This window comes from Meleagris gallopavo, chromosome 7 (genome assembly GCF_905368555.1).
Source record: "Meleagris gallopavo chromosome 7, MGAL_WU_HG_1.1, whole genome shotgun sequence".
In the NCBI taxonomy this organism is placed as follows: domain Eukaryota; kingdom Metazoa; phylum Chordata; class Aves; order Galliformes; family Phasianidae; genus Meleagris; species Meleagris gallopavo.
The window spans coordinates 16,519,184-16,534,778 of record NC_139410.1 but is presented as its reverse complement, the minus strand read 5'-3'; the positions used below and the strand labels follow the sequence as shown (position 1 = coordinate 16,534,778).

The 15,595-nt window shown below is 37.8% G+C and overlaps 1 protein-coding gene and 1 long non-coding RNA gene across 3 annotated transcripts in view; both read right to left on the bottom strand.

Moving 5' to 3' along the window:
• Positions 1–3,730, bottom strand: part of LOC104911745 (uncharacterized) — a 75,915-nt gene extending 72,185 nt beyond the window's left edge. Inside the window, exon 1 of the long non-coding RNA XR_014884432.1 lies at positions 3,425–3,730. This is a non-coding gene — a long non-coding RNA (uncharacterized LOC104911745). The remainder of the gene's footprint in view (positions 1–3,424) is intronic.
• Positions 3,731–12,565: 8,835 nt separating this feature from the next.
• The window catches only part of SP3 (Sp3 transcription factor), a 31,920-nt gene continuing 28,890 nt past the window's right edge, over positions 12,566–15,595 (bottom strand). For both annotated transcript variants that reach the window (XM_085227530.1, XM_085227531.1), the window contains 2 exons: positions 14,885–15,081; positions 12,566–14,351 (listed from right to left, as the gene is read on the bottom strand). In XM_085227530.1, coding sequence (XP_085083656.1) covers positions 14,035–14,351; positions 14,885–15,081 — 514 coding nt within the window. In that variant the 3' untranslated portion in view covers positions 12,566–14,034. The remainder of the gene's footprint in view (positions 14,352–14,884; positions 15,082–15,595) is intronic.

Below are 15,595 nucleotides of genomic sequence, written 5' to 3'. Positions count from 1 at the left end.
CATATATTAAAAAAAAGTCTTACCTTCTTTATTTATTTATTTATTTTAATGAGAGTAATGTGATTCCTATTATTTTCATGAGCTTCCATAACTTTCATATTTTTAACTGTGATAAAAATATGAAATAGATTCAGTGCAGGAACACCATCAACAGACTATGCACTTCATATCACTCTTCCTTACTTCATGTAATGCTACTCACAGAAATCTGAGATAAACAGACACTGTCTGATTTTTCATGTACTTACGGATGTTCAGTGAAACCCTAACGTAAAGATTTAATCAGATGCAATCAAGCTATCAAAAAGCTAGTCAAGCAGACCTGGTTTTGTTGCCAACAACACAAAAAATGCTGATGTGGCTCCACCATCCAGCCACTCTGATTCCCAATTTGAGAGACTCAAGGAGATGGATGAATCTGAGAAAGAAGTTCTGTGACTCATCCATACTGCTCTGGGAGACGGGTGGCAGTCAGTCATGCAACAAGCATCTGCTGAGACATTAGTGGGAATACAGATGAACTACAGTGAAAGTAATTATCTTCTGCAGACCCTCTGAACAGATTAGGGGAAATATTTCATAGAATCATAGAATCACTCAGGTTGGAAAAGACCTTAAAGATCATTAAGTCCAACCATGACCTAACCATATTCATTAATAAAATTTTTTGTCAACACATGATGTGATCTCAACACCGTTATGTCAAAAAAGCAACACTTCTTTGTACTGGAGATTTCTACATTTACTTGATCATAAATCAGTGCACATCCATACATGTGTTCAAACTCTTCTATGGGGGAACCATCCAGCAGTAGAGGCTACGCAGAAGGATTATCTGCACTGCCTGAAGGCTAACATCCAGGAACACTGGATATTGATACTGAAAAATGTATATTATCGCAGGAAGATCTGTGTCTGAGTGGCATGAGGTGATCAGTATCACAGAATCACAGAATGGCCAGGGTTGGAAGGGACCTGAAGGATCATGAATCTCCAACCCCCCCCACCACAGGCAGAGCCACCAACGTCCCCATTTAATACTAGACCAGGTTGTTCAGGGCCTCATCCAAGCTGGCCTTGAACACCTCCAGGGACAGGGCATCCACAACCTCTCTGGGCAGCCTGTTCCAGCACCTCACCACTCTCTCTGTAAAGAACTTCCCCCTGACATCCAACTGAAATCTTCCTTCTCTCAACTTAAAACCATTTCCCCTTGTCCTGCAATTATCTACCCTTTCAAAGAGTTGATTCCAGAGGTCCTTGCTATCAGGACTCCTGCAAGTATTTCCATATTAAACCTAAGTAATGTGTACGTACATAGTTTCTGGTCTGGATCCTACCCAGCTCAAACACGTGGGTAATATGGATCCCGCTGTGCCAGTCATCATGCTACACAATTACTTTCATTTGTGCTTCCACAAATAAAGAATTTAAAACGTTACCTCCAGTATGAAATCCATTTTTGTTGTTAAGAGTATTTCCTTGCCCGGTGACATAAGAACAATAGGTATATCATTAGGTGGAAAAAAAAAACAACTAAAAAGTTTCTCAGAACTAACTGTCATCTCAAGGAACAAAACTACTGCTGCATGGAGCCACCAGCACATTTGTTTGTTTTACAACCAAATGCACCATCCTCATCAAAATGATATTTAGACACAGATTTCCTTTGTGCACATCATGACAATTTATACATGTCAGTGTTTATTATCTTACTGTCATGAAACTCTGGTGTAGACTGCCAGGTCATTATCAGTACATGAGTTTAAAGCAGTATTTTGCTTCATCAGAAATGCCAAGAAACTTATCATTTTAATATTTGCCAAAATTATTTTGTAACAGGCCAGCATTGCTTGTTGTTGTTTTTTTTCCTTAGAAACCACTCTGTGCTGAAACTTTTCTTAAAATATTAGATATCCAGTGCATCAACCGGATTAATAAGGCTTCACTTCTGTAACACAGATGAAATGGATTGCGCCCTGGTGAAAAAAAAATGGGCTAGTAATAACAAAAATAATTACTTTAACTGTATTTTCAATAACACAGTTTTCTAAGTTCTCAGATGGTTCTTTTGTCCATTTACAAGAACAGAAATCTGTTTTTGAAATGTATTTTTATTATTAACAAAACAAATACTGAGTCTCAGCTCATCTGAACATTCTACAACCCACTCTGGGCAAGCAACAAAGACACAACAAAATAGTGTGGAAACAGCTTCGCAACTCAGAGCACAAGACAAAGTTTTCCCACCCATTCATAATGAGAAGTTTTCTTCAGGCTCTCATCATCTCTCAACTTGGTTATTCCAGTATGTTTCTTCCAATTCTGCTAAATACTACTTCGTGAGATAGTCAAATAGTTTTACTCTACACTGCCCTTCATGCTTGGGAGGAATACCTGTTTAGTACACTGTTACCTTTAAATTCTTCCTTCGAACTCTCTTTTACCACTGTGCCAGTGAAAGGCTGAAAAAACTGCTGTGCTCCCAGATCCATGTTGTCTCATGTCCTTCTGCTCCCCTAGCTGTATCCATCGGTCACCTCTCATCTTACGCTATGCAAATTCTGAGGACCGGGGATGGCCTCTTGCGCACCAACCGAAGTAAAGCCCTCCAAAAGACTGGGACGCCTGAGAACAGAGAAAAGCACTGCAGACCACAGCAAAGCATGGCTGTGGTAAGAGCAGCTGTCTTTGTCAGCGAAACTTCCCTTACTGCAGAAGGGAGAAAAACCCCACCACGCCTTTCTTCCCACATGTGCCTCTTATATCCTCTCTTAACAAAACAGTGTCAGCTTGACATGGAGGCAGACATTCCAAGGTACACATCAGTGTCTCACACAAAGCCCATCTAACGCTCAACCAGTTCTTTCCTTATCAGAAAAATAACAAGGCAAAGCTTTAAGAGATCTTGCAAAACAAACAAACAAACAAAAAAACCCACCAAACAAACAAAAGACCAAAAGAACCACTGAGCCAATCCAGAGCCTATCATATTTAAAAGAAATGTTAAATTTACTTTAATGAACTTTGATAAAGATCTGTTGTTACAAAGAAAAACAGGCTTTTGCTGAAATCAGTCAAGTCACCACAGTGAGAGACAGAGCACTCCTCCAGTCCCAACACGAGTTATTCTGCCATTCCCAGCCACCTGCTGGCAGTTCACACTCCCTCTCCCAGCTGTCTTCCTGGAACCCTAACATATTCCAGCTGTTCTGCAGTCCTAGGCCTTAACCCTTGTGTTCCCATACAGAGCTAAAGTACTTAGTATCTTTGCTGCACCTTCACTTTTCCCAGGTGTAACACTATAATATGAAGGAAAATGCAGCAATGACAGCAGAGTAGCAAAGTTCCAGGCTGCAGCAACTGAGGACTTGCTCAAGTGCAACAACCACAAGCACAGAAATAAAGGAAAAAAGCTGCTTACCTTCAGAAGGCCTCAGGGATCTCCAGCAACATCAAAAGTCAAGGAAAAGTCCCATAGTGTCGTTATGAAAATAAATAAAAAAAAAACCCAACACTCTTGTTTTGATTTCACTAATCCAAAGGAAAGCACATCATGAGAATTTCATATGCATTTTCTTGTCCACCAGTCTGTTCCCAAAAACTGAGGCCAGACACGAGCACTTAACCTTCAGCTCCACCCATGGACCAGGCAATGAGAAAAAGGGGAAGTATGTCACTGCTGCCACAAACTCTGCAGGCTTCTCTTTGCCCCTAAGGACATGAATGAGGATCTGATTTGGACTTCCTTTTAGATCACGTATAAATTAGTCCTTGTTTCCTTTTATCTTTTGCAATCTGGGACTTCCAGATCTTGTCTCTAAAGCGTTCTTAAATTGAGAGGCACTCTGAAACTTTTTGTTATGATATGATCACGTTGTGAAAGAAGAGTCTGTGTTGTCTGCCAGCCAAAATGCAACTGGCTTTCAAGACAGTTAAGATGGCAATCACACGGAGTTTTGGGATATGCCTCATTTGAAAAACCTAATATTATATTTTCTTCCATGGGAGAATTTGAGAAGTACTAATTTAAACCCCAAGATACAAACCTATCCAATTTTTTGCTATTTGAAACAAATTTCCATTTGTTCTGACTCTTTAGAGAGATCTGTAGGAACATTGGAAACATGAATTTCCTCAATTTTACTCAAATTTTATCCTCTTATGGAACTTAATATGCTCATCAAGTAATCTTTAAGTGATAGATTCATAAAATGGGTGCAAGTCCAAGGCATAGGGATACAGAGCAAGAGACATGACTATATCTGTTTACCCTTTTGAACAACTGGTGACCATACAGTCAGCCAGGCTTATGGTGATGCTTACGTCCTTCTGATATACTGTTCAACAATGAAGTTTAACAGAGTTGCTTTACCACAGTCCTGAAAATGACAGTCTCAACTTCCAAGAGCAGAATCCAGTCTATAAAAGTGCTAAGTAAGGCATCAAGAAGTACTCAAAAGATCTGCTCTCTGAGCTAGCTGGCATTTTTCTGAAGTTTTTTTTTGTTGTGTTTTTTTTTTTTTTTTTTTAAAACTCAGATGGCTTCAAATGGTGATTTGGGCAGCTGGAACCTGGGGGCATATTTGCTTCATTACATATATTATTTAGTCAGCTGGAGCTGATTTTTTGTTAATATACAGATGGACACAGAAAACCTTCAAAGACCTTACAAATGTATTTTGTTTTAAATGAAAATACCACGCTGGTATCATTAATAGCCAAACTAGCCTGTTTCTCTTAGCATTCTATGCCTGATATGCCAATAATCTCCAGGCTTTATTTTGCCTGATATAAATTTTCATTAAGCCTGAGGAGGGCTCTTTCTGTCTTTCCTGACTGATTCGGGTTTAATTGGCCTCTAAGGATAGTAAGCTGCTTGAGGGTTCTTTTAGAATCTGTGTTTCTCTGCTGCTTTGCCAAATATTTTTTTTTATTATTATTTTACCCAGCAGTTTGTTTCCATCAGCTTCTTTTCCCCACTTTCCCTGCCAGAGACAAAGCTGCTACATTTTTCTCTCATCATATTTCATAAACACCCCCCCTCCCCAATCAGTGTTCTCTGAAGACACTATTTTTCAGGTAGCTCCACCTTTTCTTTCTTTAGTGTGATACTCAGGTTTTCAGTAGTGCAAACTACAGACTTTGAACCATGACATTCTCAAATAGGCTGAGGGCTGCTGTGATCATGCCATTATTTTTATGTTCAAGAGCCTTTAAAAATGGAAGACATGGCTCTTGCAGGATTTGGTGAAGTTCTGGATAACGCTGGCAGAAACTATATTGGGAGAACTGGTGCAAAAGTCAATAAATTACTGCACAACATTTTCTATGCCAGAGAACTTAGGTATTTGTGCGGGAAGGATAAAAATATATATAATCTGTACCTTCTGTAACAGAGACTGAAGACAGAAGAATGGATTCCAGGAAGATAAAAAGAAAAGGGACAGAGAGATAGCTGACAGAAGCTGTCTGCTTCTGACTCAGATGTAGTAGATATTTCCCATTAAAACAGCTGTCTCAAATTAACACCCTGAATGAAATTCTGTATCCACTGAACATCAATGAATACAAAATTCTTTGGGAAAAAAAAAATTGTAAACTTTAAATTAAAACAAAATAACCGGATAGGCGTTTAAGACTGCCATTGGAAGATTTTCTGTAGGCTTTCTTGAAATGGAGAAAAACATTGAAGCGAGTAGCTAAATGCAAGTTTAACTATTTCATGCAAACATTTATGCTTAGCTGGCTGATTAGAAGCAGAAGAGCATGGTCTCCTAGTTTGCACGCCTGTAACCAAACTTGGACCTTTTCACTACCCTTGTCTTCCTCCAAACACACAGTTTTCATGTTCCAAGAAGTGGGAATCCATCATAGTAAGGAATAGTATTTCATGGTCTTGGTAGATTTACATAGACAAGGATAAATCAAAAGATATAAGATCTCGTTTATAAACTCAGTGAGCATCAAATACTGTACCTGTGTGTCAGACTGTTTCTTGGCTTGACAGGACCACACTTTGCTCTGCTATGCAGTGTCTTCTGCACACACTCAATTGACAGATTCTGACAAACACAGAACAAGAAAAGAGCAGAAAACTTTTGGCCTCAGTCATCTTTTCCAGCTGTCACTCCATCAAGTGCTCCTTAGATTAAGCACAGGTTAAATTATACTCAAAAGGAAATGACATTTCAAATTACAGGGATCACTAATATGTACTAACAATGCTCTAGAAAAACAAATCACATTATGAACACGTTCACCAGTCTTTAAGCATTCAGCCTGCAAACTGTTTACATTCAATATGTCAAATAAGTGTTTGTTTTTTATGTTTTGTTTTTAAATTAGGTAACTTTATAATTATTTTTAAAATGCATTGTAATGTTTTACAATTATTTACATGCTCGGACTCCAAAATCTACGATCCCTTCTTAATATACCTGGTGCAGAACTTCAAAACCAGCCTGTTTCTAAGCTATGGAAAAGGTCGTGACCATCAGGACATAATTTAGAATCCTTGCTCAAAATAATGAAGATGTTTCATTTAACTTGTTCTGTAGTGTAACACTGAAGGGAGCTTTATAAGTAAATCCCTTACTACTGTCGTAAATGTGGATGTGAGCCTAACTGAATGAAAACATAAAACTTGTTTGCAATCAATAAATTATGAGTGCACATATTTAATTATACTTTTTAATGAAAATTATGGTTTTGCTTACTTGCGTAGGCTTTACAGTATGAAGTTACATAGATTGGATAATCTTTGTGCCACTTTTAAAGCCTATGCTGTGACTGAACACAGCTATCCACAAATAGCTCTTCTACCTTATTTAACCTCACAGAAATAAAGGCTGCTCACAGTGACCAGACCACAGCTCCGGCTCCCTTTTCAGTTTATTTTTCACACCATGCCTCTTTCCCAGAGATCAGAACAAAGTTTTGACCACTTTTAGCACAAAGCTTTCTGTCTGCGGCAGATAAACAAGGCTGACGGACAGGAGGCACCTGTTGCTCTTACTCAAGAAGGCAGGAGGAGCCAAGAGGCTTCTCAGAAATTTGGAGAGCTGTGGGAGAGGCATAGCAGTGCTGAAAACACAGGCAGTGAGAGGGCTAAAGCTGGGAGGAGACATTTCACCCCCTGTACCTGCTCCTGAAGCCAGAGTGAAGCCTCTGCACTGATGTCTGGTATCATGCACACTGAGAGGAAAAGCTGTAAAATATGCCAGGTCCTGTTATTTTAATCCTTCATGTAAATAGCAAATGGGGGAGATTGTGCTTTTCTATTCTTTCTTTTTTTGTTTTTCCTTAAGGGAGTATAAGAGAAGTCCTGAAATGGCTTAAGTATTGATATCTTTTTAAAAGGTGTGTTATTTAGAGAAGAGACTTGAATAACTCCTTTGGAAGCATTTCAAGCTGTTAAATAATTATGTATTTAGGACACACTATATTTAGAAAAAAACATCTATGAACGTACATGGCAAAATTACTACTAAATCCTGTTATCTCAGGCAGTAGCTCTGGCATAAATAACCACAGAATTATAGGCCTTTTTTTCTTTTTTTTTTTTCTTCCCACCCCCTCCCCTGGAGTTCAGCTAAGAAAGGAAGATTTGGGCCTGTGTGTGACAGTGCTCACATCCGCAGTGTCCCTCGTGTGGCTCCAAAACTAAGCCAGACACCCACATACTGCAACTCCAGCCCACACTGCCCTCAGCCCCTGCTGGGCCCTGATCACCCCTACACAGGAAAGGATGGAAGGAAAAGGCTTTTACACTGGGCTGCGGGTTCCCCCGCACAGGGCCCAGACCCTTACCACAAGGTAACCTGGTGCTCAATTTTCAATCCACTTCATAAACGCTGCTGTTCTTGTATTTTAAATGAAGTGATGGTATTGAACTAAGGCACCTCTCAAGTAACAGTCCACAATTCAATCATTAACGCATACCTATCCTCCTATGTTGTAAAAGGCTTCAATAATACGTGTTTTGCTAGATAAAAACTTATCATGAAGCTAAAAGTCCTCAACCTATAATGCATTTATATGGCAAACCTCAGTCTAGCATGCACTGTCTCAGTTTGTGGTACCATCTGATGGGGTAACTGACCTGGCAGAACCATAAAGAGGAAAGAACAGTACATAATGCAGCGAAGAACCAGAAGGGAGTAAGGAGTGCTTTGAAAGGATTGTGAATGCTGGAAAGCTTTATGTGGTATATAAATGTAGTGCTGAGATACAGCCCTGCTCCAGCCACACTAAAACAATAAATGCTTATTTATGTTAAGTCCATAGCAGAGGTCCCTGCTGTGATCCAAGGCTTACACAGTAAGAGATGCAGGCAGTGCCAAGTCAGCTTATGCTGAACACCTCTGAAACAGATGGACACCATGACCATAAAGAGTAGAGGCTCGGATAAGTGGAAAGACTGGAGAAAAGCCTCAGTCAGTCATAGCCAAGCTAGCAATACAAGAAATGGCTTCTTACATTTCAGGAGCCATGCTTTGCTATGATAAGCCTCCTATTCGCATCATTTGTAGCTCTAGAACTACATTCTAGTAGTATTGGGGAAAAATAATGGTTTTAAGAACATGCAAAGTATCTCAAAAACCTACAAGGAGTAAAAGCAATAGAATTCTTTTGTATTCAGCTACCTTCCCTATGTACTGTTAATGACTTATGCACTGGCTTAGACAGAGAGAATAGAAACAAGGAATTTAACAAGTAAACATAAATGTGCCCTATCAGAAACACCTTCATGATGCCTCACCATGGGGTGAATATATGCAATAGAATCCAAGGTACAGTTGCTTGCAGCTTAATGGATAGGCTGTTACTTGTAATCGTGTGTCTGCCAAATCAAAACACAACCTGATAGAGGAAAGCAGTTAGGAAACATCTTTAAATAAACAGCTTTTGTGTGTACGTGTGTATACATTATTAATAAAATTCTATGAACAACTTGCAAAGAAGAGTAAGTTTGATAGAAGCAGAAGGGAGGACTTTGGAGTGTGAGCGGGTGAGTGGCCTGGTGTATGTTACTGCTTTGGTTAACAGAATATTTTGTCCATGCCCAGATCAACCAATCAACCATCTGAGTGCTCTTTTCTTCTCATGGGAAAACTTTTCTTGAGAAAGGTGTTGGATTATACAGTGCCACCTATCAAACAAATTATTTACGGTAGAATGTTGCTTGCTACTGTGATCTAGCAGCCCACAGTCATTGCAAAACTATTCGCATTCAAGTACTTTTGTACTTGGGGGAAAAAAAAGAGAAGCAAATCTTCTGTCTTTAGACATGCCACTAGTACATCTAAGATTTAAGCTGCCAGTGCTTTTAGAAAGAGATGAGAAACCTGTAACATTGAATCTTGGTTTGGAACTTTTCTTGGTGGTGGCCATCTCATGTTAAGTTCAAAAACGATGCCAAGTGGGTCTTTTCAAGTGAAAAGGAAGTATAGTAGGGAGCAGAAGGCCATTTCCTTGCAGACAACTTCAACAGCATTCTTCCACCCATTTGGTAACGTTTGGACTTGAGAATACATACCACAACTTACCCTGACAGGCTCAGTGAAGCGCAAGGAGGCAGTGATTCTATGATTCTGTGATAAATTGAGCTCTGGAATTACACAGAAATGTCTTTTCTGACTTTCAGAATGAAAGAAGTAAGCATATGCAGAATCTCTTGCATAAAATGTTTCCTTTTGATACCACCACCCTTCAGGAACTAGATCACAGAATAGCCTGATGCGAACCAGCAGTAACCACCACAAAATGGACGCAGTTCCTAACAGAAACGCTGAAGGTGGCACAGGGTCTTTGTCTGAAGAGGTGTTCCGAGAAGAATAGCTGTATATAATTAGTTTGCAGACTTTGTTTTGTGTTTTCATTGATTTCAAAACATGTGAATAGCGAACTTGCCTTGTACGGGCAATTTCAGGTCACAAAGACCATTTAGCTCCAGGACCTAGCATATATAATTTGCAGCTAGCTACCACCATGACAGATCAAAAATTACCACCCCAGTGAACTGTCAGCTACATTTCAGGCTTCTGGCTGAAAACAAAAACTCTTCAAATAACGTTACTTTTCCACATATGCATATACAGAAAACTGTAGCACAGTATATTTTGTATTTGATACCTTAAAGATAAATACTTTTGTTCCAAACACAAAACTTGAGACACCGTGCAAAATAATTAACTGCACAGTTCTACGTAACTTAAATCTTTGGAATAAAAATAACAATAAAAAATAAAATGAATCAACCAAAGAAACAAACAAAAAACCATGTCAGTTGGGAAGGTGTGGTCACATTTTTGTAATTTAACTGCTGATCCCTTTTGGAACAATTTTTCAGACTGCACAGAGTACTTACATATCTGATTCTAGCAGATGTCCCACAAACGTGGATCTTAGGAAAAATGTACCAGAATGTACTGCAGTAGTAATGAACAGCAATTCTAGAGCATCAAATGGTGGTAGTCTTTTTATAGAAAAGATAATCTGCCAGATAAGATCTGAGTCAGCCACATCAGCCTCTTCCATGCTATTCACGAATGCATACTGTGCATTTCTGGTGGTGATGGCAGTGGTAAAAAAAAGTGGAGGAAAGAGAGCCACATGCTATTCGCTTTTAAAGAAACTAACAGCTATTTAGCAGGTGACTGTTTTGTCCATGCACTCACTCACTAATACCATAATTTATTAGAAAACATACCAGTTTTCCTGAAGTCACTGGGAAGGCTCACCCTAACTGATTCCAGAATCTCAAAATACCTCAAACCAAAGCCTGATATTTCTTGTTCAGAGGAGCTGTAAGAAGAGCTCTTCTAAGTCTCTTCTGAGAGAAAAATCTGTATCTTAAAACCAGAAAACGTGCTCTTCACAATTGTTTCATTCTCCCAACAATCATGTTGCTTCTTGGCCTGGTAATTAGCAATGACTAAAAGCTTTTCTTTTCTGCAAGAATTGGTTGTACTTCGTAAATAACAAGGATCAAACCATTATATCATTCAGGAACAAGTCCAGAAATTCTTAGATTATAGCAAATGTATGTCCAGACCTTGTACTTACTGAAGATGAATACTCTGCTCTTGAAATTGAAATTATAGTCCTTTCAAGCTCATGGTGTTGCAGAACCAGTTCTAAGGTATTTTTAATTAGCAATTACATCAAGCTTCAAGAGATAAAACATCCAGTGATCTAAAGATTACCATACCAAAAATCTATACCAAAAGCCTCCTATGAAAATAAGTACACAAAATGGTATAGATTTTACCAACAAGCAAGAAAAATGGCAAGGACGCATCTTCAAGAACGCATGAAGAACTGTGATTCACAGATAAGCTCAGAAAGTCTTCTACAGACGGCACAGTTTTGCTGTGATATCATGTGACTGGCATCCTTGGTGCTAAGGATCAGCAGAGACCTTTCAAAAGTCATTACCATGCAGCATGTGGAAGCACAGCAGCATTCTTGAATATAAGCACCATGCCTGCAAGCCATTAGCCAGATGGTTCTTATACTGTAGGCTTTCCGTCGTCTTTCTTCCAAAACTTCTACCTTTCAAAGCTATGTAGCAACAAAATACTCTTTTAAACTGCTGCCACCTAAAATGCTTGTGAACCAAACAGCTATTAGAAACCAAACCCACTCCACCTACCTAAAGGAGGTGGATTCAGAGAACGTTAAAATATTCACAGCGTCAGTGGAACGGTGCAAGTTTAAGCAGAACTCTCTCATCTCCTATGCCTGCTCTTCTGCCTTCCCAACCAATTCCACTCTCTCATTTTATTAAATAGAAGATTAAACTGATGGTGAATTAACTCTCTTTTCCCTGTACCTGTCAAATCCTGTTTCTCTGAGTCTCAAAAGATTTGCATTTATTTTTTCTTCCATTAAATTGCAAATGCAGAAAATCTTCCTTTCATGACTTTTTCCAGTTCTCCTCAGCTGAGCTCTACCTGGCTTATCTTAAATTATCCTAGTCTGTTCTCTGGCAGTTTGATACTTCAAGACTTTAGACTTCTTTTGTCACAAATACAAGCTTTACACCTTCATCCTAGCACCAAATGCAACAATTAGTCTGTCTCAGTTCTCACTGGTCCTTCTTTCTCCAACAAAAACTTTCACCTCAATCTTCCAGCCTCGTTTTTTTAAGCTCGCTGGCTTTTTCCCCTTGTACTTACTATTTCTTCTCATGCTTTAAGCAAAAGGCCATTGTAATTCTTATATACAGTTCACCATGAAGTCTGTATGTATTGCTGTATGTAAGCATCATGGGATCTAAATGCAACTTTCTATAGGATAGGGCCTATATTTTCTTCATGCTCTACTCATCTCAATGACAAAGCACAGATCCTCCAGTATAGTACCTGAATGCCTGGGCACTCATGTACTAGAAAGAGGTGATATCTTACCATCTCTGCACCCATGAGGAAAGGAAACACCATTTTTATTTCCCACCACCTATTTCCTTCCATCTGAATAAAGAATACATCCCAGGCAATTAAGATACATTATGAAATTACATCTTATCCGTTAAAGAAAGAAGTACAGTACACTCAAGTCAAAAGAAAAAAAAATAGTGTTTTATTAACTACCACACTGTTATAATACACTTTAAACGTACAATAAGGTAGCCTTTAAATTTGAGGTGGTTTTTAGAATAACAAATGAACAGATTTCCAAATGTTTGTAAATAGGTGAACTGCAGTAATTATTGTTGTACATTTTTGGAAAATGGTATAGCACTTATAGACTGGCTATATAACTTCATTTTGTACATTTTCTATAATTGAAAATATAAACAGTAATTAAAAAAAGAAAATTCAGCATAATAAAAAACATATATGTTTATCAGTTAAATGTACTGGATACATACAATTTTTAAGGGAAGAAGCAAAAAAGGAAAGATGGCTGATATTTAAATGCAGATTGACTAACCAAAAACTAAACAACAAACAAATAAAAACCTCATAAAACCCCTAGTTCACTATGACTATATCCATATGTTTAGGAGTACTGTCAATATGGAAGTGATCTTTCCGTTGTACTTGCATATGTTATATTTTACTGGTAATTTACATGATGGCTTTTAAGGCCCTGGCAGACAGATGATTTTGGAAAAAGATTTGATAAAAATCACTGCTGAGACGCAATACACCTTATTTTTGGTCCTCCAATGTTCAAGAGAAGGGATATACTTCACTATAACATTTGCCTTACCACCCAAATGCCTCAACCTATACATACTTTTTTTTTTTTTTTTTAAACATTTTAAGTTTTTTTTTTTTAACATTGGTTATATTGCCCACCTTGGTTATTGAAAGAATATTAACAAGACATCATTTTGGCAAATTAAATCTTAAACATGGCTTTTCAATAGGATTTAAAAGGTGACTATCCCTAGAGTTCCATGTTAAAATGTAGTTTTCAAAATCTTACAAGAGTAATGCTTAAAATATTGTACATAGTTAACCTAATTAAAATAATTAGCTTCAAAATGACAAGTTGATGAGCTAAGTAAAGCCTACACTATGTAACATTTGCTTGGAAACTTGATTTGTCAGTTATGCATAATAAAAATTCCAGTCATCAAGAAAATTACAAAATTTCTTTTATCATAACATGATTTCTTTTCACTCATCAACTTCTTTTATCTTACAATAGATAAATACCAACATGTTCTCATTTTTTTTTAATTTTTTTACACTAAACCACACAGGATTGATGCATTTGGTTAGACTACCATTTTACCATTTCCATCGTTAAATTCTTTTTTTTTTTTAATATAACTTGGTAAAATTTCATCTCTTCTAGATTCCAAAAGTACCTACAAAACCCATGCAATTTTACCATTTTAATATACTATGGAATATCATACAAAGTAAGGCATTTCAGTGTCATGTATAACCAAGTTACTGTCAATCCAAAAATTTCTGCACATCAATAAAAAGATATCTAAGAACTTAGGAACAATATTCTTCTCACTACTGTATAAAAATAACCACAATTAATAGGTATCTTGTGTAATATTTACTCCATTGTCTCGTTTCCCGAAACTGTGACAAGCTGTAAAGGTATTTCAGTGTTGGTAAGAATATCTTGATTGCTGGTGCCAGATGTATTAACAGTTCCTATTCCTGAAACAGAACCTTGTTGAATATTTGCAAGGATAAGTGTTGTTCCTCCTGCAGTAATCAAAGTATCATCAGATGTTGCTTCTACTGATGCCAGCACTGTACTGCTGGAGTGAATACCTTTCTTATTCTGGTGTGTTTTAATGTGTTTGGCAAGGTGGTCACTTCTCATAAAGCGTTTTGAACATTCTGGACAGACAAATTTCTTCTCGCCTGTTATACAAAACAAAAAAAGACAAAAGGAGAAATATGAACTCTGCATTCCAGTATCTCTAACAGGTGCTCTAAACAAGAAACTAGAAGATACAGAATGATGCACCATCACATGCTCTTCCTTGATTTCCTGAACTATACATAAATCCCCTGGACATCTAGCCCTCCATTTTCTTTTCTTTCTGCTTCAAAAAAGAAGAAGCCAAACCAAACCAAACCAAACCACAACAGTTCTCATCCAGTTCAAACAAATGAAACTCATTGATGAACCTGAACCAAAGTATTTTGATTAAGGTAATTTAAATATTAAGTGTCGGTTCTGAATCAAGAAGGTTGCTGTTTTTCCTCGTTGGAGCTACCAAAATGTACACCTAAAGAAACCAAAGGCATCCAATATTAGCTGATTTTAGAAGTACTGTACTACATAAAAATCAATCCAATCCAAAGATCTCTTTTCCTTTTAAAACCTATTTATCCAAACCCTCTCCATGACACTTCTGTAGTAAAAGGCTCCAGAATCAAAGATTGGAAACCTGTGTGTGTTCTTCGGTGTCGCTGAAGCTCATCGCTGCGAGTGAACCTTTTGCCACAGAACATCCAGTTACAAACAAATGGACGCTCTCCAGAATGCCAGCGGAGATGAGCTCTCAAATGTGAAGTCTTCCCATATACTTTGCCACACCCTGGTATGTGACAAATGTGTTGCTTCTTTTTTCCCAAGTTGGAGCCTCTGTTGAAAAAAAACAAAAAAACAAAAACAAAGTGAATTTATTCATTCTGATCTCCTAAACAGAGGCCATAAATATAAGCGAGGTTAGATATACCAACGTCTGCAAACAAATCTGAGCAGTTTCTTATTTTTGTTTCAAATAAAAAGTATGCTCCACAAAAAGGTGGAACTAAATTCTATAGTGACATCCCACAAACTATAAATTCAACAGCATGTAAAGTTTAGATAACAGAAATGTAATCTTGAATGAACATACATGTTTATAAAATTGGAAATAAAAACATTACAGCAGTTTGTACTACTTTGATGCTGAAGTGCTCATATTTTAAATTTATCCCAATTTCGGTTTTGGCCAAAAAAAAAAAAAAAAAAAAAAAAAAAAAAAAAAAAAACAAATGCAATTGCCAAAAGGGAAACTAGAGATTTTGGCAATTGGGAGGAGAACAGATGGGACTTTTGGCATCGCGGGGAAACTGGAGAAGCACTTTGGGGTCGCAGAATAAGCATCCTAACC